At 44.2% G+C, this 22,547-nt stretch overlaps 2 protein-coding genes across 7 annotated transcripts in view; one reads left to right on the top strand and one right to left on the bottom strand.

Annotated features, from left to right (window-relative positions):
- Positions 1-1,414: 1,414 nt before the first annotated feature.
- Positions 1,415-11,387, top strand: ntf4 (neurotrophin 4). The gene is made up of 3 exons (XM_018734943.2): positions 1,415-2,436; positions 2,591-2,775; positions 8,923-11,387. Exon 3 carries the CDS (start codon positions 8,942-8,944, stop codon positions 10,484-10,486), a length of 1,545 nt encoding a protein of 514 aa, XP_018590459.1. The 5' UTR covers positions 1,415-2,436; positions 2,591-2,775; positions 8,923-8,941; the 3' UTR covers positions 10,487-11,387.
- A 2,009-nt stretch (positions 11,388-13,396) lies between these two features.
- LOC108923928 (liprin-alpha-3-like) overlaps positions 13,397-22,547 on the bottom strand; it is a 36,658-nt gene continuing 27,507 nt past the window's right edge. For 5 of the 6 annotated variants that reach the window (XM_029246610.1, XM_029246612.1, XM_029246611.1 and 2 more), the window contains 11 exons: positions 22,037-22,118; positions 21,380-21,580; positions 20,033-20,095; positions 19,408-19,434; positions 18,762-18,937; positions 17,943-18,040; positions 17,405-17,580; positions 17,211-17,279; positions 15,727-15,889; positions 15,148-15,214; positions 13,397-14,432 (listed from right to left, as the gene is read on the bottom strand). In XM_029246610.1, coding sequence (XP_029102443.1) covers positions 15,162-15,214; positions 15,727-15,889; positions 17,211-17,279; positions 17,405-17,580; positions 17,943-18,040; positions 18,762-18,937; positions 19,408-19,434; positions 20,033-20,095; positions 21,380-21,580; positions 22,037-22,118 — 1,108 coding nt within the window. In that variant the 3' untranslated portion in view covers positions 13,397-14,432; positions 15,148-15,161. Of the gene's footprint in view, positions 14,433-15,147; positions 15,215-15,726; positions 15,890-17,210; positions 17,280-17,404; positions 17,581-17,942; positions 18,041-18,761; positions 18,938-19,357; positions 19,628-20,032; positions 20,096-21,379; positions 21,581-22,036; positions 22,119-22,547 lie in introns of those variants that run through there. The other variant, XM_029246613.1, reaches the window with a different exon arrangement.

The raw sequence follows: 22,547 nt of genomic DNA on the forward strand, positions 1-22,547 counted from the left end.
TGAATGGAATGGAATGGAACACAATGCTCTGTCACCAGTTTGGTTATTTTTATCGGTTGCTATTGGTCCACATAGTCACCTCTACGCTGATTCCACAGGGCAGTCCCACATAACTGAGCTATGAGTAGAATCTATAAAGTGAAATTATGGGACAGATGGTGTTGTGGTTAGAACTGTCTTTGGACTTAGAGGTTTGAATCCAACTTTCTGCTGTAGCACAAATGATCAAAGTACTTTTTCAATAAAAATGAACAGAATGGGACAATCATTGTAAGCAGCTTTGGAGGAAAGTGTTAGTTAAATGAATGAATAATTTACATTTATTCACCAACATAAAGAGAGATTTGGATGCAGACGTGTGATTGTTGAGTACAGTCCATTTGTCACATACCACCGTGTAAACAGTACACATTACATGAGTAGCTGCATATTGTTTTTTTTTCCATTTAAGTTATTAAACAGTTGTTAAACAGATAACACAGCACACATTTATTGAGCGCATAGGAGATCATGGGAGAAGTGAGACTGAAAGGGATGTGTGGTTGTAGACTCATCTTGAATGGTGAGAGAGACTCAGCAGTTCTGAATGAGAGAGGGAGTCAGAACCCAAAACTCCGATGCTTTTAATTTTAGACCTCTTGTGCGTGGGACCACCAAGCGGACAGAGGATGAGGAGCTCAACAGTGTGGTTGGGACGTAGCGAGTGATCTGCTCCTGTAGTTATCGAGGAGCAGATCCATTGATAGTCTTGTAGGCTGTAACCAGAGCGTTGAATTTGATGCGGAAAACCAATGGAGAGCAACGAGGAGGTAAGATAAATGGGGACTAAATAACATAACAAACATAAGCGCCACAAAAGGCTGGAGGACCTGTCCTCCAATGTTCAAACCAGCCAGCAATATTCTACAGATAATATTTTTGCTCCCCCAACAGTCTTTTAATTCCAGCATACTAATTTTTTAAGGATATCGCACCACATATGCTTGCGCGGCATATCCCTCCATATTTTCACACTCCGTGCCTCCTTCAAAACTCTCCTGCTCTTTTTCAGCGTCTCACCTTTGGGCTGAAATGTAAGTATGTGTGGGACAAGTTGAGACAAGGCGAGGAAGACAGTGGAGGGATGGGACAGACTGTTTGACTGACACACACCGAGTGCCATGAGGAGGTACGGGGTGGAGAAAAGGCTCCACGAAGAATACCGTGTTCTGGAGTACGAATATGTTCATGCAGAAGAAGGAACACTAAAGAGATGATGTTTTTTTTTCAAAGATGTCGCTCATTTTCAGCGGGGCCTGCTGCGATCCCTGCAATTTACACTTTCCGGCCCGTGTTTATTACACTGCCGAGAGTTACTGACAGTGCTGTACAGTGCAGTAATACACTGGTTTTACCGGTGTACGGTAGGGGCCAGGCCTGGATTAGGAGCTGTCCTTTCATCCTTCCCCATGTCTTTCACGGAGAGTTGCTGTAACTGTACACTTTCCCCTCTTTGTCCATGTTATTATTCATAACTCTTTCATCCTTTTAAGCTCTTGTGAGGAAAAGCTCTATTCGGGGCTCCAGCTGATTCGGCCATCAACACGAGCCGTGACATCGGAGGCGCCTTGACTTTGCCTGCACTGTTTCTTTTCAACTTTCCCAGCCCGTTATGAGTTTATATCCTGTTCGGAGGTGCTTATATGGCTCTTTTTTTTTATACAGCTGCGGTTCTGTCTCTCGCCGGCACGTTCTGGGTGATTCCTGAGGTGTTTTCAGCTCGCTGAATTCGTGTATCGCCACGCAAAGCCCACAGTCCCGCCCAGGAGTAAGACACGGTTTACCTCACCGACGACACCAATATTACCTGCAGTGCTGGGAAGAAAGGAGAAAAAAAGTGAGGCGAAATGTGACTTAATGCTCGAATTTCTTTTCTTATTTTTTGGAAGAAAGGTCTTTTTTTTTTTTTTCCTTTTTGCGCCCACTCGCGACGCCCGCCCCGCGAGCCCGTCGGCGTCGCGCGCTGCACACAGCAGAACAGGTCCATATTTACTTAGATGGCCGATTTCGTCAAGTGAAAGTGGAAAAACGGAGCCCGTCGGCCCCCGAAAGCCGCGCTAAACTTCTCTTTAGCGTCTCGTCGACTTATTTCGGCGGCGCTTCGCCTCCCGCGGAGATGTTTCCGCCGAGGACCCGCGAGGAAGCGCTCTGCGTGGCCGCGGACGCGCTCGTCGTCCGCCCGGCGGCTCGTGCCACCCTGCAGCCTGTCCGCTGAACATTTTTTTTAAGTCCTCCCCTCGAGCCGTGCTGAGGGAGCAGTGTGTGTGCGCGCGCGAGGAGAAAGCGAAGCGGCCACACACACACACTCTCTCTCTCACTCAGACACACTGACTTCACCCCGTGCCCGTAGACACACCGAGAGGCTGCCGGGCTTCGCCTTTCTTCTCACTTTATTCCGTAAGTGAGCGCCGTTTGCTGCCCCGTTTCCCTCTTTTTCGTTTGTTTGCTGAAGTTTAGTTTGTGGACCAGCAGCAGCACGGCACTTCACGCGCCGTTCGCGCGTGTTTCTGCCCGGTTTGTTCCTCCTCACTGATAGCGGGCTTCCCGACAGGGCTCGAAGCTGGACGTGGTGGCGCGCATGGACGACGCGCCGGACTCGCGGGGACCCGCGAGCGCGTAGGTGTGTGGAGGCGCTGAGGAGGGCTCGTGCCTATTTTCCGTGTGTTCGCAGCAGCCTCCCCCCGGATCAATGAGATGGTCGCCGCGAGGACAAGCTGTCCGAATCTCACCTAAACGGTAAGCGCGCTCCCTCGCCCAGCTCTGCCGCGACGCTACTTCCCTTATACTTTTGCTTTTGCGTTGCCAACGTTAGGAAAAGCGTTACTTACGACTTTTTTTCTCGTGGAATATGTGCTCGGCGGTGACATCTGAGAAGTGTTCGGTGCGCGCGAAGTGTCTCGCGCCGCCGTCGCCGTTCCGCGCGCGCTCCTCAATCCGCGCTCCACATCATGTGCGGCAGAGAATGACTGGAAATATAAAATAAAAATAAACAAAAAAAAACAGTACTTCAACGTGAGAGAAAGTAAATCTGTACCGAACTTATTGAACACTTAACGTCTTTCATCAATCGCTGATAATTAATATTAGTGTAACGAGTGTCTTTGACTGCTACTCGATCAACAGTTTTGTCCGTCAACCTTCAAGTTGACAAGAGATGTTTGAATAAACACTTAGGGGCAGCAGGAAGTTTAGTGGGCCTCTCCCTTTACTTGAAGGACACAAGACAAGTTCCGAATCTCATCTGCTTTAGTACCCTTGAGCGAGGTACTTGCTGTAAAACTGTTCCAATAAACATTCACCACCTGTATAAATGGGCAAATCTTTTTAAACATTTTAATGGTGCTTTGGAGAAAGCTGTTAGCTAGCCAAATAAATAAAATGTGTTAAAACTTTGCAATTTGGGGGGTGCGGTGGTGCAGCGGGTTGGACCGAGTCCTGCTCTCTAGCGGGCCTGGGGTTTGAGTCCTGCGTGGGGTGCCTTGTGATGGACTGGCGTCCCGTCCTGGGTGTTTCCGCTCCCCCTCCAGCCTTACGCCCTGTGTTGCTGGGTTAGGCTCCAGCTCCCTGCGACCCCATATGGGACAAGCAGTTCAGACAGTGTGTGTGTGTGTGTGTGTGTGTGTTTGCAATTTGTCACTGAATATAACAACATAATAAGACTAAATGTGATATTCCAATGAGCACAGAGAGAATAAATTGCAGTGATTTTCTTAGAAATAAAATTCCTCTGAATGGGACATTGACTGTGAGCCCAGGGATTGTAGTTATAGTGATACACACTGTAGCTATAGTGATATAGCTTGTAGATATAGCTGCCTGAAAACCCATGTGTGAGTTTAAGTAAAAATCGAAGGGTGGCAGCGGAAAAAGTGATGGAAGCACACCTTGAGAGGCACAGCATGGTGTGTGTTTTCCTCTCTTGTCGGCGCGCGCGATAAGGTGTGTGACGGCCGTGTCGTGGACAAGGTGGGAGTGGAGCGTGAAGAGATGAGGGTCTCCAGGAAGACGGAGTGTTTACAGAGAGCCCCGCGCTGCCTAGTCCTGTGCAGGCAAACACACGCTCGCTGCGAGCTGCACGGTACTCTGCTTTACCCTCAATATTTATTTTTCTTTTCCTCCCCACCTTGTTGTTAAGGTTGCCATAGAACAGCTCCATTCAGAGCACAACACCATCCATCTGTCCCCGCAGGATCCTGATTTAAAAAAAAAAAAATGTTTTCCCGGTACCTGTCATTTGAAGTGTTAAATCCTGAGCACTGAGTGCAGTAAATATGATGTAATTTCACTGTAAGCTCATTTGTCATTTTAAAGCAAACATGCTCTTACTTTAATGTTTGTCCTGCCACAAATGTAGACTGGTTTTCATTTGTTATGAACCTCTCAGCAATGACACAAATGGACTTAATAATCTTGTTCTCAACCAGCGGATGCAGATAACCCTTTATTTTTATTTCAGAAAGCAGTGATTCGAACAAGGTGCACAGAACTGGCACTTAATCACTAATTTAAAGCAGGTGTCTCAATGTAAATATTTGCTTTTTTGAGAACTAAGTCATCGTACCTATTCGCTTTTTAAAATCTGACTGTTTTGGTTTCCAGGGCTGTGGCAAGTGAAGGGCGGGTTGTTTGCTGATGTACAGTGGATTATTTACATTAAGGTTTTTAATGAATAGGTGCAGGGTGAAATACGGCCAGAAATAACTCGTAAATAAGTCTGGGGAGAGAATGTGTGCATAATGTTCACAATATGAAAGCAATAATAAATAATGTGTGTATGGGAGAAGTCACTCCTTGGCCCACCCACCAAGGTATTATAATTATTGCCATTCCCCGTGTTTTAGTGGATTATCATCTCTAAATTGTGATCGGAAACCTTTTTTCGGACCCATGGAGGACTCAGTCAGTCGTGATGAATTTAAGCTCATCCAGTGATTCTCAGCTTTACTTCTTCATCTGAAGATCAGTTCTGCGCATCACCTTTTATTGCAGAAACTGTTCACTTTGGAGGGAATTTGTTCAATTTGGAGGGAAACCTGCTAATTCTCCCAGCCTCTATGTATTTGCTCAGCAAGTTTTGTCCATAACAATCACTTGTAATTGCGGATAAAGTCTTTGCCAGTAACCTAATTAGAATAGTTTATTTATTTTTTTTCTTTCTAGACATGCAATTGTTTCTTGGAACAAAAGGAAATGATTTAAAGTACTTTGTCAAAGTTAGACAAGTTACCGCACAGACACATGCAATTAATTAGGACTCGCTAAGCTTCCGTTTATGGTGGCAAAAATAAATGAAAATAAAAAAGCTTCCTTAGTGGCACATGGTAAAAAAAAAAATGCAACACTTGTCCAAAAATATCAAGCCTGAATATGTAATTAACTCTTTATACCATTCCTACGTCTTATGCTTATGGGGGCAGCAGGTAGTACAGTGTCTAGAGCTGCTGCCTTCCACTGATAGGACCAAGGTTGGAATCTCACCTCCTCCTGTAGTACCCTAGAGCAAGGTACTTACCCTGAGTTGATACCGTAAAAATTATGCTGCAGTATAAATGGGTAAATTACTGTAAATAGCACAACTTTGTAAGATGCTTATGTGAAAAGTGTCAACTAAATAGAAAAATGTATGGCTTATTTTCTGGTGGAATCGGGATATAAACAAGGTTCGAGTAGTTGTGTCATGTCACTGCATACAGTGAAGCATGAAAGTGGAGCTGTGTGTAACAGGGACAATGAATACAGTTATCTGTACATGTGGCATTCTCTAAAAACCCCGGAACTTTGTGCTCTTTAACAGTGCTCTGTTTTACACACACACACACACAATCCAAAAATGTTTTTGCACCACTTATTAATGGGAAGTCAGTGGCCTTCTACATGACCCGCTCCCCCCTGTGTCATCCTTCCAGTGGTTCACAAATTGCATATAACATGTGAAAAAGGTCCACTTAGGTGCCCCCTCTGCTCTTGAGAACGAGGATGATGGACGTGCGTCCGTAGGCAGGGGTGAGGGGTCAAAGGCTGACGAGGGGCTGCATTTTTGGTGGGATTGCGAAGTGAAAGACGAACACACGGCTCGAGGGAGAGAATAGCCGAAGAAAGTGGGACTACGGAGCTTGTTTTCCTCCAACGCTGTGCCTTTAGAGGTCAATTCAGAGCAGCGACACACACACTTTTTCTGCCAGTCAGTGTTGTGAACTCATTTGAGGGCGGCACGTGTTAAGACCGTAGTAAGTGACATACTGAACCTTACATGCCTAAAATGGAAAATCATGATTTACTTTGCATTACTTCATTTAGCAGATGCATTTCTTCAAATCGACTTCCAATGAACAATGAATGTAGTGTTATCAGCTCACACCTTATTCACCCAAGGTGACTTACACTGCTAGATACACTACTTGCACTGGGTCACTCAACCATACATCAGTGGAACACACACACACTCTCTCTCTGTCACTCACACACTATGGGTAAGTTTAGACTCACTGATCCACCTGAACAACATGTCTTTGAACTGTGGGAGGAAACCCTCACAGATACAGGGAGAGGATGCAAACTCCACGCAGACTGAGTGGGGATCGAACCTACGTCCTCTTGCACCACCCAAGTACTTTGGTTTATTTTGGGCATGAAGTGTGTTCATATGTGTGCAATTGTCACAGCATTATCATGTGATAAAATTTGTAGTATTTATGGTAGTAATAATATGTACAGTTGTCTCGATTATTTGGGCTAAAGGGTAACGACGGCGGTCCGGATGTCAGAACAATCTGGGTAATACAGAGACATATGTAGTATGAGCTGTATTTGAATAAAAATCTAGAAAAACCTTAATTTACCAATTTTCAACACTACATAGTAATCATTGTTTCAGTGTTTTAAGGATAAAAACCAAAGTAGTGCAAAATAACGACAGTTATACTGTCACAGTTCAGCACAAGACTAACAAGAGTTAAAAAAAATAAATAAATAAAACTCAGGAGACAAGTCCCTGTGGAGTGAGATGTTTAGAGACGGGTGAACATCGCCACTTGATGCTGCATGAGGTTCTAAACTGGATGGGTCGTCAACTGAAGGCATTTTGCAAAATGTCTAGCATAAAAAAAAGGACAAAAAACACCTGTAGGTGGACAACGCAGAAGGCTGGACATGCTTAAAATTTTATTATGTTGATTTTTTTTTTTTTTGCATTTTCCAGTTTTGCTAGATGAATCATACTTTTGGTGTTAGTTTCTACCATATATCAGTTTTTAGAAAAATATTCCACATTCGTCAAATTAGCAAATTTTGGTGATTCCAAGTACCGAATATTCCAGTACGTTTTAGGATCTGATGCTTTCTGGAAAGTTCAGGTATTTTATAGAATTTTCCAGTGCCTTCTAGAATCTTCCAACGGCCGCAAGATTCTGTGGCTAAAACTGACGCTCTAGAAGAACTAATACTGTTTTTGTACTCAATAAACTTTAATCATAATGCAAAGAAATTGACATAACTAAGGACTTTGAAAAATCTTGTTACATTGTGTCATGGGAACTCTGCTGTACTCGGCCTTCTATAGACGTTCTTGCGGCCAGCTAGCTGGACACCCCTGCTGTAGACCATTCTCTTAAATTGCCCTACATTGAGATATTTCCCACAGCGGAAAAATACTGGTGTACGCTCGCTATACCACGGACATGGGTGATGCTTAAGGGACATCTGTATAAACCGATGTGCTTCGCCGGACCGCACTGGAGCCAAGTTTCAGTTAACCGTTCCACTTTTCGCAAAAGGCGTTCCGTGTAGCCGCGCCGCGGTCGTTAATCATTTCAGGCAGCCTGCGTAGCGCAGTAACATGTTTATCTCTAATGTTGCACTAATGTTTTGTCAGAACAGACTTCTCAGGGCTCACTTTCAAGAAGAGGTCTTCCGGGACCTCCCTCAGTTCCTGTCGGGCGCGCAACACAAAAGCGTTGCGCCGGTCCATTGTGCGGAGTGGGATTTCGGACATGCGTTCTGCCGCGTAACATGTTTTACCTGTTTCTGGAATTTATTTCTATTCATACCTGCGTGAGTACAGTGGTGCGGCAGGAAATTGTGCGATTGAATGGTGCATTTTCAGCGTGCGGAAGAACACAGTTACTGCAGAAGATATGTGTCAGATGCTACTGAATAATGACTGTATGTCAGGCCCGTGGCCAAACTCTCTGCCGGTCCAGTTTCCTGCAGAGTGTCTCAGGGCGTGGCAGTTGCTCTTTGTACGCAGTGTGTTAGTGTGTGGCATCATTTGGGACACCCTTAGGGAATCTCCAGTCTAAACCTGCATCTTGAGGCTTGTGTGGAGCATTTTAGCTGTGTGGCATCCCTGACTCTGACACCCTTAGGGAATCTCCAGTCTCAACCCAAATCACGCACATGCTTTGCATACCAACCTTTTCACCGTCATTCTCGATTTTTCCCTTCCTCATTATCTCTTTCACAAAAATATTAAAAGGATAAACAGGGCACCAGGGCCTGGGAATGCAGGGGGTTGAAGGTATTGATATTTGTACTTCTGCAGCAGCCAGAAATAAGGCAAACTGTTAATTCACTCACACAGATTAATTGAAAACGACATTCTGGCCGTGGGAGCATCTGGAGAAGTTTTAGCAGTGAGGTTAATGAGGAGTGATGGAATGGAGTGGCCTTATAGTTTTTTAATGGAAAGTGCAGGATTGAATGTAGTGTCTTGCCGCCTAGTGGTAGAAATGCATATGAAATATTGGTATTGGCGATAAAAAATGCAACCATGATCAAAACGAGTGTTCCCACGTTAACCATTACCGGGCTAAAGACTTATTTCGACGTTATATTATGCCCTTCTTTCACTCATATCAATTCTCTATCCATCTCTTTATCTTTCAGTTGATACGTCTTGGGAGTGATGCACTGGCTTCCCCTGGTTGCCATGGTGCTCGCCTCGGCCCTCCCCTCCCCTCGCAGTCCGTCTCCAAGGCTCATTATCGCAGTGGCGCAGCGTGCCAGCAGCTCCGATAACCACAGGAGCAACAGCAGCTACAATTACGGCCACCTAAACTCGAGCATGAGTGCAAGTCCCGACAGCAGAAACCAAAACCACATTTCCAGAAGTAAGGAATCCGAGGATTACAGTTCTCACACTAATCAGAGCCTCGGCAAGTTTGAGCGATTAAACGATGTCCCACGAAAGGACTACAGTGCGACGGCTAGTGGGAGCACATTAAAACACGGTTCAGATGGTGAACTTCCAGATGTACATTTACAGCACGGTCCAAATGACACGGAGCACAACGTGTCCTCCTTTTCGAACCAGGTCATGTATAGATCCCACGGCGAAAAGACACAGGGGAGTTCACTCGAGGTCAGCGAGCGACAGGAAAATCTCCAAGGGAATGACACGGTGAAAGACACAAGCCCTCAGCATGCTGACGTTAGAGGGGGGCGAGCAGGAGCTGGTAGCAGTGAGAACTACAAGGGGAAGGGGGTGCAAGAAGACCGCCTCTCCCTGAGTGGCAGTGTACCGGAGGATTACAAATCTCAACATGACGTCCAGCAGCGTGGTCATTTCACGAACACAAGTGTTGCAAAGCACAGTAAAACGACAGACATTTCTCCTCCGGGAGACTTCAGCACTCGTGAAAGCACCCGGACTTTACCGGATGCCAGCGCCTCCTTGGAGCTGTATGGAGATGCTGAAAAGATGCCTGGGACACAGAGCATCCTTGAGGAGGTGGAAGGGATCATAGAGGGAGGGAAGTTGGTGGGTGAGGAAGATCTCATGTTCTTGGACACGCACCCCAGGGTACTGTTCTCCTCCTCTCCCTCTCCTCCAAGCCTCCCACCGGCGTTGCTCATGCTAGAGGCAGAACTGCTGTCTGATGACGTGGAGCAGGAGCACGCTTACGACCGGTGGGGGAACTACCCCGATGCTGACCCCACCATGTCCCCGTCCCACGCGAGCGCGGACCCAGACGCGCACCCAGAGGAGGCCTCCCCGGGAAAGGCGAGACTGAGACGCTCGCGCATAGCGGCGCCTAGGAGCAGGGAGATGCCCATGTGCGAAGTGGAGAGCAGTTGGGTCACGGACAAGAAGACGGCTATCGATTCTTACGGGAAGAACGTCACCGTGCTGCCTGTGATCCAGACCCTCACGGGACCCCTGCAGCAGTACTTCTACGAGACGCGCTGTAAGCCGGCCGAGTCCGTAGACACGGCGAGGGCAGGGAGAGCGTCCGGCACCGGGGCAGCCGGCGGAGCGGCAAAGCGTTCCGGCGTTTCTGGAGGAAGCTGCATCGGGGTGGACAAGCGACAGTGGGTCAGCGAATGCAAGGTCAAGCAGTCCTTCGTCAGGGCTCTGACCATTGACGTCAACAAGAGGGTCGGCTGGAGGTGGATCAGGATCAACTCTTCCTGTGTTTGTGTGCTGCTTTCCAGGGTGACCAGAAACTAGTAGGAGAGAGGGAATGAGAGCGGGAGCACAGGACACATTCCTGGAGGCGCGGGAAAAGGCGGCGCTCGAGCGCTACATCTGCGGCCAGTATGCTTCGAAGGGAAAGAAATTTTGGACGACGCTCTCGCTGCTTTCTAACAGCGGAGCCGGATGGATTTGGTGGAGCCTCACGGCGCGTTTTTCCCAAAGCGCCAGTCGTGGCCTCGCTCGAATTCCGAGCGCGACTCTCAAGCTCGGGTGCCAGACCGAATCCCGGGAGAGCTGCACGTGCGGCCGTTTCCATTCCAACCCGTTGTCCTTGAGAGCTGTAGCATTGGCAACCTGAGTGCATTTCCAGAAAAAAAAAAATTACTGTGAAGTACATCGTGCAACAGATGCAGTCTTACAGTTTTTCTTTGATGTCCACAATAAGGGAAGAAAGAAAGTGGTCATTTAGTTAAGACGGGAAGTTGAAGCTCAAGAAGGCGCTATTAAAAACCAGGCCCATAAAGGTCAGGGATTAGTCGTGAGGGTAGAAATTCGGAGGTGCGTTAGGGCTGGCTGGCACCCAAGACAGCGCTAACAACTCCCTTCCTGTGGATCACTGGGACAGGAGGACAAATTACTGTGTAAGGTTTAGTCTGCGGTGATAAGAACTGTTTCCCATCATCGACTACAGATAGCAAGATACACATTTTGTCTGCGCTTACACACACTCTCAGGTTTCTCCCTCACACTTCTTTATGCTTCCCCCCAGTCGTCCCCCTCATCTTTGCCTTTCGCACTCCCCCTTCCCGCCGCTCTACCTCCCCAAGCCTTTCGGCACGAGCGGATCTGCCCTACTCCACTTCCTTCCATCCGTCCGTCTCGCGTCCCCTACTTATCGGTCCCACGTAACGTAAAACCTCATCTTAAGCAACTGAGCGGCATATAGCTGTAGGTGTTCTATTTGTTAAAAATATGGTTTTATAAATAATTGTTTCATCTTCTGGTTAATTTGTTAGTACCATGTTTCCTGTAACTTGCTTTTGAACCTGTTTTGATATTAATATATATTAATATATGCAGTATATATGTATTATAGCCTATAGTATGTAAACTACAAACATGTATAAATAGAGATGTACGTATGCATAAACAGGGAGATGCCTGGACACATGTTTTTTTTTTCCCCCCAAATTCTGTCCCTGTCTGAGTGATATCTCCACTTTGTACTACTGAATTGGCAATTTTACACTGTGCCGTGCAGTACAGTTTGAAAATGCACTAAACTTTTAAAAATTGCAGTGCAGACATATAGTTTGGTCGCTCTGGACCTGTGTGTTTCATGTGTGTATGTATACTTTAATGTTTATTTACATGTAGATGACTCATTGTGTACATATTTCTGTGACGGAGCAGAATCCCAAATATGTATTGAAATAAAGGGCGACAGATATGACAAACTTGAACGTTACGGAGTACTGCTCGTTTGTCAGTAAATGATTTGTGCATTTGCAGGATCGTAGCCAGAATAACACTGACCCTCATTCAGTGACACATTGCCTCACGCTGGGTTGACGGGCTTTCCCCAACTGTACAGTGATTTACTGTGTGTAAAACGCAGTTTGATTTCATACTCTTATGTATTGCACACATGGGCGTATGCATCTGTCCTCAATTATCCACTTTTTCAGTCTTTTGCCGTAGTTACATACACATTCTGATCACAGTGCGATGGAAAAACCTTACGAACAAACTTGCCACAATTATCTACTAAGAATTTCTTTCCATCGTAAATGTATATCAGAAAAGCTAGACTTATCACGCCTATTTAGTGTGTTCCAAACTGCAGAATTATATGAGAGAAAATGCTTCATTATAGGGGCCCGGTGAGTAACGGGCTGCTCATGTGGTCTGGTGCTTGCTAAATTATGGTTCAGAAAGGGACTTACAATTTTACCCTAAAACATGGTAAAACACATCGTTAACCACTTGTCCAAGTCAGGGTTGCAGTGGTTCAAGGCTTATCTCTGAAGCACAGGGCACTCCGATAGTTAGGGTACACTATCCCAAGGTAAAAGAGCTTCGGTGAAAGATCTAGCTGTGCAGACGTGTAAAATTGTCAGTTCTACCAGGAAATTGAATTTATACCCCAGCTTTTCAACAGCTGGAGTTCATATTTTTTTAATGCCAATTCCAGTTTACATTTGCATATATTTGCTTACAGTGCTGTGATAAAAAAAAAAAATGTTTTGAGTCCGTTTTTTTCTTTGGAATGGGAGCAAATATCTTTTTGTTTCCCTGCGCAGGACCCTTTAACGCAAAATGACGTACAATGAATATAAACTCGTTTTCAGCTGACGCCTTTATCCGTGCCGAGATGCGTGGCACCAGCGCCATGTGCTGCACCACCAATCTACATGCCCCAACGTTCCACTGTGGCAGTGATGTAGCACTTCCGCTAATGGATGAACACACTGACAAGACTTTGTCGCGAGGGCTTCTAAACTGTCACAAACAATATATAAAATATTTAGTGTGCAAAACAAGCTCATGCTAAAACGTCAGTCTTACTGTCCCGTTCAGAGCACCCCTCCATCCCTCGAGAAGTAATCAAGGGTTTCAAAAATCATAAATCGACCAACAGTCCACGAGGATTCCGTAACAATGTACAATTTTTCTTTTTTATTATCATTTTTTTATCATCAATATCATTTAAATTTTCATAACATTTTCTGGTAATGTTCAGTTATCACTGATCTTTTTCTTTTTTTTTTTTAATTAATATTGTCTTTAAATCATGACACGGTATGTTCTCAAAATTTACACATACAAGTAGCATATTTCGACTCTCCGTTTGTCAAATGATTTTTTTCTCTTTTAAACTAAACTTACAATCAGTCAAAATGAAGTTAATAAATTAACATTTTACATACAGTTGTTCAATACATAAATACATACAGATAAGTAGGTCATCATAAAAATAAAAAATAAAATACGCACATTTTACAAATTGCTTACCCTAGCTTTAACCTCATTTAATAATTAATTTTATCGATTTTTATTTTCTTCTCTTATTAAAATTGAATTCATTGTTTGTTTGTTTTGTCATGCATTTTAACACAGAAGTTCGTTTCGTTATCCTGTTCCCTCTACTCCCAACTCTTTTAGTTTCTTCGGCGATTCTCCTTCCGTCCCTCTTCCTTCTGTCCGCTCACTGTCCATCTTTTTGATTTTGTTATGGCTTGCATTAATAAATCCACTCCTTCAGCATCCGTAAACCTACTGACGTTCCTTGCCCTCGGACCAGGGGTTCTGCAAATTTTCTCTCGCCTTCTTTCGGCTGCTTCGACGGACACGCTACATGTGCGCTTTGCGCAGGCTGTAGGAGAACAGGATAAACTAACCTTGAAAACAGAAGCACACAACAGTACACTTGCATACACACTCACTGGAACACCGTACCGTCCCTGTTGTAACACACAAACAGTGCCGTTTTCTTCCACGGCCTCCCCGATGCCTCGGCGGCGCGGGCACCCGCCGGTCCTGCCTTAAGCTTGAGTGAAGAAATTGAGCAAAATCGTGGCCACCTAAGGAACGCGCTTTCCTCCCGCTGTCCTCCGGGAACCGCGTCACCATCCTACAGCGCTCTCGTGAGGGAAAACGAGCACGCTCGCGGGCCTCCCTCCGCGGACAAGCGAGTGCAGACGGAGGCCCGATGGCCAACATCTGGCGTCGGTTTCTAAAAGTGCCACTCAGCAGAGCTTCAGAGCACAGCTGCGGATGAAACAAAGAGAAACGCCGGAATCCTTCCCCGTTCCGCGGACTCCCCATCGCTGCATCGCAAACACATTTACTTGTCATCGCACCTCATCCAAGAGTTCTCTTGCATTCTTCTGTCTTTCTGTTATTGCAGAATTGTCTATATATAGATGTTTTTCTGTGTTTTTATCTTCAGTTGAGTTGAGCCAAAGTCCACCGAGCCCTGTAAAACACAGCACGACGTTACCGGTGGTCCTCAAGTTACAACACATGTGACTTAAAGACCACCTGGACTTACGATGACACACGATCCCATTAACCTCATTATATTGTTTACGTTTGGTCACAGCGTCAGAGGACGAGCGCTCCATCTGCTGTAAGATGCCGTCGGCTGGCCGCTCTGCCCCAAGACACCGCGTTTCTTATCGTTCGGATCTTATTGTTTGGATTTCCCTTCCTAATTCCCTTCACGTTACTTTTCATCGAAACTAGCTATTGAAAATAATGCTGCCGCACGAAAATACTATACTGTATCGCACCGTAATTATTCTACATCAGCTTTTATTTAACATGCATAATGTGTGGAATTAGCAAAAAAAACATAAGGTAGCATTCACGTGTTAACTGTTATATATCTTTATGGTTCCTATAATACAGTATAAGGGGATTTTCTATTAATTACTGAAGCTGATTTAAGACAGTCGTTGGAACGGGACTTCCTGTATTCCTATCAAAGACAGCAGAAACTGCCCATTTTCAGTGCTTCCAATGCAGGCGTAGGCCCCGACAAAATTATTAACGCTGCTATATGTTTCTGGAGCTATTAAGGATCTACTGTAAGTCAGTCATACTTCAATTCCATAATTCTGTGGCATATATAGAGGCATACAAAGGATAAAAACAGCAGACACATGACTGCAGCAATGCAACCTCCTTACCTACAAAGAATCCCTCAGCAGGAGTAAGTCCTCACTGATCCCGACTCTCCTCTGGACCCAGAACTGACTGAGAAGATGAAGAGAAAGAGAAGATGAAGGGTGAGAAGATTCAGCATGCCAACTGAACACCGTAAGAATGAGATACCAAATTAAGGTGTAAGCTAAACCCTCTATAATTTATGAATAATTTACAATGATGCGTTGAGAAATAAAATGCTGAGCTCTGGGATCTACAGAACTTCTGGATGCTGATTCTCAGTGAATACTTGAGGACTTGACCTCTAGAAAGAGTCGCAAGCATCTGGTCTTCAGAATAAAGTTCAGAATTCCAGTCACTTGACACAATGATTTACCCATTTATACAACTGGGAAATTTTACTACAGCAATTTTTAGGGTAAGTACAGGAGCAGAAAAGATACAGTACGATGTAGGATACAAGCCTATGTCCTTCAAATGCAAGACAGAAGCTCTAACCACTATGTGGTCTGTTGCCCGCAGACAATGGGAGGTGCACGTACAGGGTGAAAAGGACATACAGGCCCGTGAATGAAGAGAGCCCCCCCCCAACAGAGCCTCACCCTCACTTTGGACCTTCCTCAGGGTCACTGAGGGTGTTGAGATAGCCGAGGCACGGAAGTTGGGGGGTAGTGTCTCAGATGAGTCAGAGGTGACGCCCCTCAGGTCCTTCTCTCGGAACATTTTCCTCCATGAGGGAGAGCGGGTGAAGGTCTTTGTGCCGTCCTGGGGGAAGGAGATTGAGCCACACTTTAACCACGAACACATATTGTACACAACATACACACTTCAGGTCATCCTTGCTTTATGATGCGCTCCATTCCGATGACCCGGTCATACGTAGACTTCTTCATTATGTCGAAGATCCCTTATGGTGTATGAACCATAAGGCTATATAAACGTGTGAATTCTACGCTGTATAATCAATCTCAAAGTCAACTTTATTGGCTTTGTTCTATTTTTTCCACTAATGTCACACATTATTCATGCTAAAACTACCAATATAGAACAATAATAATACAGCATCATAGCGCCGACGGCAGAAATTCGGAGCTACAAAAAAATTTGTTACTGTTTACCTGAACGCTGCAGCTATGTGCACCGATTCTTTATGCATGTAATGTACGCTGCTTTAAACGCTGACACCAGAAAAATTCACTGTACTTTGAGATTTGCGTGTCTATATCGCACTGTCTACTGGAAATGCACTTCCATATGCTCTAAGCTGTATGTTAATTTGGAGAAAAGCATCAGCTAAATTAATAAATAAATAATGTAACACAAATAATTTATCTGCTTAGTACTTATTTGTAATATATTTTTTAATGCACAATATTATATCTACTTATAGGGCTACAGTACAGCAGTGCATACTATTCATACTGTAATTAGTACATGTAATTTTGTAGGTGTGACAGAAGTGAACGGCAATCAGAAGTTTCATAACAAAGTAGAAACTGAGGCCCAGATGAAAAAAAAATACGGTGCCCTGCAGCAGAGCAATCAGCCGAAATATTCATACGGCAAATGCGGCGGTCATTGTTAGATGTTACAACCAAACCTCGAGACTTAAAAATAATATAATAATGTTAATGGGGGGGGGGCGCGGTGGCGCAGTGGGTTGGACCGCAGTCCTGCTCTCCGGTGGGTCTGGGGTTCAAGTCCCGCTTGGGGTGCCTTGCGACGGACTGGCGTCCCGTCCTGGGTGTGTCCCCTTCCTCCTCCGGCCTTACGCCCTGTGTTGCCGGGTAGGCTCCGGTTCCCCGTGACCCCGTAAGGGACAAGCGGTTCTGAAAATGTGTGTGTGTGTGTGTGTGTGTGTGTGTTAATGGGATTGTCGTTGCAACTTCGGGATGGTGTAAGTCAAATATGTTGTAACTCGAGAACCACCCGTATGAACCCCATACAAGATATTCAAGAAGCTTGGCCCTATGATTCTTCTTCAGATGATCAGCGTTTATGGGCATCACCATGTACCTCAAGCAATTATTTCTTGAAAACAATGTATTTCTCCAAATGTATTAATTCATCATTGTATTCTTCTTACCTCATCTGGTCTTCTCTCGGTTCCCATTGAAATTAGAGCGTTGTATTCCTTCTCCAGTAGCTGCCTGGCCTAGGAGTGCGAAGGAATGGCCAGAAAACAAAACATGCAATGATAAATTCAACACACTAAATAAACATGCTCTGTTGACGAGCTAAGTGTGTGCACACGTGTGTGTGTCTGTGCGACAGGGGTACCTGTGTGTTCTGGTTGGGGATCTGCAGCAGCAGTGCCAGGTCTGTGTAGTCGAAAGTGTCATCGAGAGCCAGCAGGGCCCCGTGGACCCCGCTCTCCCTCAGGTTGTCCGCATACTCTTTGAGGCCCACCGACTGCACCCAGCACATCACGCGCTCGTTCGACCACACCATCACATCTGGAAGGGGGCACACGTGTGCAAAAGCAGCATCGGGAAACACGTGAGCACATCAGACAAACAGATTGTACTTTAAGAATTGTGTGTGCGTATCTGCAATTCTGTGTTTGTTGTTGAAATGCTTTGAAGGAAAGGGTCCACTAAATGAATAAACCCAAATGTAATGTAGTTAATTTCCACCATGTGCTGATGCATTCAGCTCAGGGGAACGTGAGAACTGGATCAGTGCCAGGCCACATTGCTCGCATGTTTAACTCTTTCTTGTTGGAAAACAAATATTGTAGACTCCTATGGTCACATGGTCCTCTTGGTGTTCACAGGGCTGGGCCCCGTCCTGCACAATGCATCAAGGTTATACTCACCTTTGTTCTGGTGCTGGCTCTCATCCCTCCTTCTCTCCAGCTCCTTCCTGTCATAGTTGAGACGCTTCAGGCACATGATGCCGTAGTGCAAGCTCACTCTATGTGACGGACACAAGAAGAAGAAGGTGGAAAACACCACTTGGCCTTGCATACGATGAACTGCTTTCGGCAGACAGGTAGTCCTTGGCTTCTGACATATGTGTCTTACGACCATCTGGACTTGCGTCCCATTAACCTTATTATTTTATTTTCCAGGACCTACGTTTGGTTGTCATGTTGAATGAACAACTGCTCCATCTGCTACATGATAACATAAGCTGTTATTGTCTGGGTTTCGGTCAAGGTTTGGGTGTTAGCGGCGATTGCATTTTGGATACAAAATTTTAATGTGTGATTCCGGTCAAGTTACTTTCATTAAAAAAAATGCGTAGCAAAGTGAAAAAGCGAGCATTCTGGTGAAAACGTATAAGTCAATAAATTAAGTATGAAATTAATAGTGCAGCATGAAATGCAACTGTAATACTGCACTGTATTTAATATATAATTATATATTAGTTTTATTTAACATGAATAATGTGTGAAAGTAGTGAAAAAATATAATGTAGCCATATGAATATAACATTCATGAATTTTAATTGTTTATATATCCTTATGGGTCATATAATGGGATTTTCGACTTCTGACAAAGTCATCATATGATGGGGTTTTTGAAATGGAACCTCTGTTAGCAAGAGACGTAGAGTACCACAAATAAAAAAAAAAAAAAAAAGTTGAAATTCCAATTACTTGGAGTAAAATGGGACGGTGGTGAATTCTGACCTGTGGAAGCTGTCCACCATCTTTAGCTGGCCTCGCAGCTCCTTCTTGGTTAGATGGTCCAGCATGCGTGCGTCCACCAGGGACTCCATGAAGTAGCTGCGGTACTGAGGCAGGCCCAGGCTGGGCAGCCACTCATTTCCCACCCACTCATGATTCATGTCCCCGTAGGCCAGGATCTGGAGACAAAATCCACAGAAGGGTCGGGAGGAAAACATCCATGGGAACGCAGACGTGAGCGGCGCAAATCAAAAGAAAAATGATAGATGGAGCGTCAGAGAAAGGACGAAAGGCAGATGAACAGAGAGCAAGGAAAAGAGGACAGCAAACAGGAAAGGCATTTTTGAAGGATGAGAGGATTGGGGATATGAAAAACATGGCAAAAAGTTACAGTCAATTTATGTAAATTAATGAACACAGTTGTGCTTTCATACCATCATATGGATCATTTTTAAAGTTAACACTTTCATTGCATCTGAGAGGTCCAAAAGCTCACTACAAAATCAACACTCGGTTCAATGACAGCGAAACTCAATAATTAAAAATGATTCCACGCACAAAAAAGGCAAAAATACCGCATAAGCTGGAGTAATCCAAGTTGAGTGGTGTACAAAAACGCTGAGTGCGATGACTTTGAGCAATCACTCACCTGATCCCAGCTAATCTCCTTCAGCTCCTTGAAGGTGGAGGGAGGAGAACATGAGAGAGAAAGAGATTGGAGGAGCACATTTGCCCAGCGGTGTTGGAGGCGCATGGAATGGGGGTGTGGTAAGTGGAAAAGACAAGGGTAGGATTTATTTGTTAGTGATTAGAGATAAGTTGGAAAATATACAGCAGAACAGCAGTTGGCGCTGTATAGGTGAGTCCAACTCCAGTCAGACAGACAGAAAAAGAGAAAAACACAAAGACATTTGCATGTAAATCAAGGCATTAAAAGTGACTTCAGAACACAGGTATGTCAATTACGCTGGGTGTTTCTACTAGCGGACTTTTTTCTAGCTTGTTTACCATACAGGTAAGTTCCGCTGTACTGATTTTAATAACTAGCTTCCAAGAAGAAAGGGTGTGAAACTGCAAAAGTCAATGTGTGTCAAAGTGGGATATTTCGTCCAACACCAGCGCGGTTCATTGTATCAGGAGCAGTCAATCTTAAGGCAAATGTTTTACATTAAATAAAGTAGTAAGTGCTTGACATAATTCTATGGTCGGCATAGATGGCAGACATCACGTATTTTGCAGCGAGTATGAGAACAGAAGGTAAAGCAGAGACTCACAGGTTTGGTGTCAGCTGTCAGTGATTCCATCTCGGCGTGCGTCATCCACACGTTACTAGTAGACTGCGACCGCATTTCACAGGGAACAAACAATGAGAACATATTTCTTTTTCAAGAGTTCATATTTTCTAAATGAAAGACTGTTAAATAAAATACTGTTGCCAAGAAAAATAAAAAAATCCAGGTATAGGCATCCCTCGATTTATACATTTTATCAGAAATTTCAATTTTATAAAAGCTCCTGGATTTTGATACTCAATTTTTGACTTTCAGAATGATAAATTAGGATGATGAAATTTATCCAAAATCCTAAATGTGTCCAAAAAAAACATTGAAAGTCATGCATTGTTCGAGTGAAGCAACAGTGTAACAATGTGCTGTAGTTGGCACTACTGGGCCATCAACTGATTCCTGTTGGTTTCCTCTCTCGTGTTCACTTTGCTTCCACACCTTCATTCAGTTGCAGTGCAAGAATGACTACCAAGCCTCCTCTCTCCTCCATCCACCACAACTCACAATCAACTGTTCTTCTTTTCACTCACTGAGTACAATAACAGTTTTTTAAAGATAAATTACCTTATGTATTTTAAATTGTTAAAATGTTTTAACATGTATTGCATTATTGAATTTTCATTGCTGTCTACTAAATGTAAGGAAAAACAGGGTCCTGAAATATACTGCCTAAAAACATACCTTTTAATGATCTCATTACGTTTGATTAACAGGAAGTGTTTTATATTGTGCTAAAATCGTGGGTTGATAGTTACATTGTTTTTTTACCATGTGTTAGTGATATTTGGGAACATTTGTTTGTGGTTTGCGGGCTGGGAATGCATCATTATTTTCCCTATTAAAAAAATCTGAAACAGGCTGTAGACATCCAATATTTCGGTACCCATACTGTTTACAGGAACGGAATGATTTAGTAAATCAAAGGATTTCTGTAAATTTAAAATGTATCAGAGTAAGAATTTCTGTCTTCTCATATGTAATCTGAATAAAAGGACCTAAAAAGGCACAAACATTTGAGTTGTTTAGCTACTGATATGCTATTGTGAACTATTAGACTGAAACTTAGTAGTAGTTATATTAATAGTAATTTAGTAATAATAATAACAATGCACATTCCAGTAGCTCAAAATTAAAAACACTGACTTTAACAACTAAATATAAATTAATCAACTATTCCTTATTATTAATTACTAATCAATTCAGGAATTAATAACATGAATTAAGAAAAGGCTAGTCACAAATACTACATGAAAGCAGCACTCACACACACATACACACACACACAATATATGGATATAAAGGACGTGACTGTGACACTTATGTATGTGCACTGACGGATCGTGTGCTGGCAGGTGCCGATGGACTCGTTAGGGACACCATCTCCTGGATGGCGAGCCGCAGCTTGAGCCGGTGGAGCGGGTTGCTGATGCCGATCTCCCGCTGGATCTCTGTGTCTGACAGGTTGGCCATGATGGCACCGCTCCTCACATTCGCCCGACAGGCTGCGACGTACCATGCTGGCATGCCCACCCACAGCTTATGGAGGACCAAGGACCAAGAAAGACAGAGAGGAGCAGGAGAGTAGGACAGGCCATAAGGCACCAGGAGCAGGTGAGGAGAAGATAAGTGAGTGGCGGGGCAGGAGTCAGAATAAAGAGGAAAAAATAATTAAAAGATACAAGTGTAGGGCACTATTCATTTAAACACAGCACAATTAAAACCATGTCCGAAACGCACAGCCTAAGTGGTGTGAGACTCCAGCGCAATCTGCTGTGACATAGTGCTACCTGTGGTAATTCTTATAATATAACTTGTGAACCAGACCATAAATATCTGAAGGATGTTATTATGCAGAAGGAACATCTCAGCACAAGTGAGTCAATTTCAGATTGAAATAGCTTCTATGACCATGTGACTGAAACAACTGAGAAAGGGGGAGGTTGAAAGAATGAAGGAGACTTGAGCTGGCACAGACAGGGTCAGCGGGCGTACCTCCAGCCAGGACACCACAGTGGGTCCGTCCCAGGAAGCAAAGGGAAGCCCTTGGCGACAAGCTTCCTCCAGCAACTCATGTCTAAGGAAAAACAAATTATGGAAAAAGGAAGAGAGACGCATAAGGAGTTTCAATCTGTTTGCAAGCACAGAAATTAATAACAGAATATTCCCCTAACAGGCCGGAGTAAATTAACCATGAATGCAGTTTGAGATACGTATTAGCCATGAACTAATGAGATTGCAAACTTTGTATTTTTCAGCACTCTATGCCTTGAGTCTCGTATTATAAGGCAGTATACTTTGGGTCCCTGTGCTAGGAACATTCAAGTTACAAATTTTCAAAGTCACTAACGTTTTTACATTTAATTATGTAGTTTTACGTGCGTTTTCCTGACTTTGTGACCAAACATTACCTGCAATACTGCATCCGGCCATTAGTTGGCAGTAAAACGCACCCAATCAGAATAGTAATGCGGGACCCGATGAATTCAAGTTCCAGAGTGTTTAA

Source organism: Scleropages formosus, chromosome 20, assembly GCF_900964775.1.
Source record: "Scleropages formosus chromosome 20, fSclFor1.1, whole genome shotgun sequence".
Classification (NCBI taxonomy): domain Eukaryota; kingdom Metazoa; phylum Chordata; class Actinopteri; order Osteoglossiformes; family Osteoglossidae; genus Scleropages; species Scleropages formosus.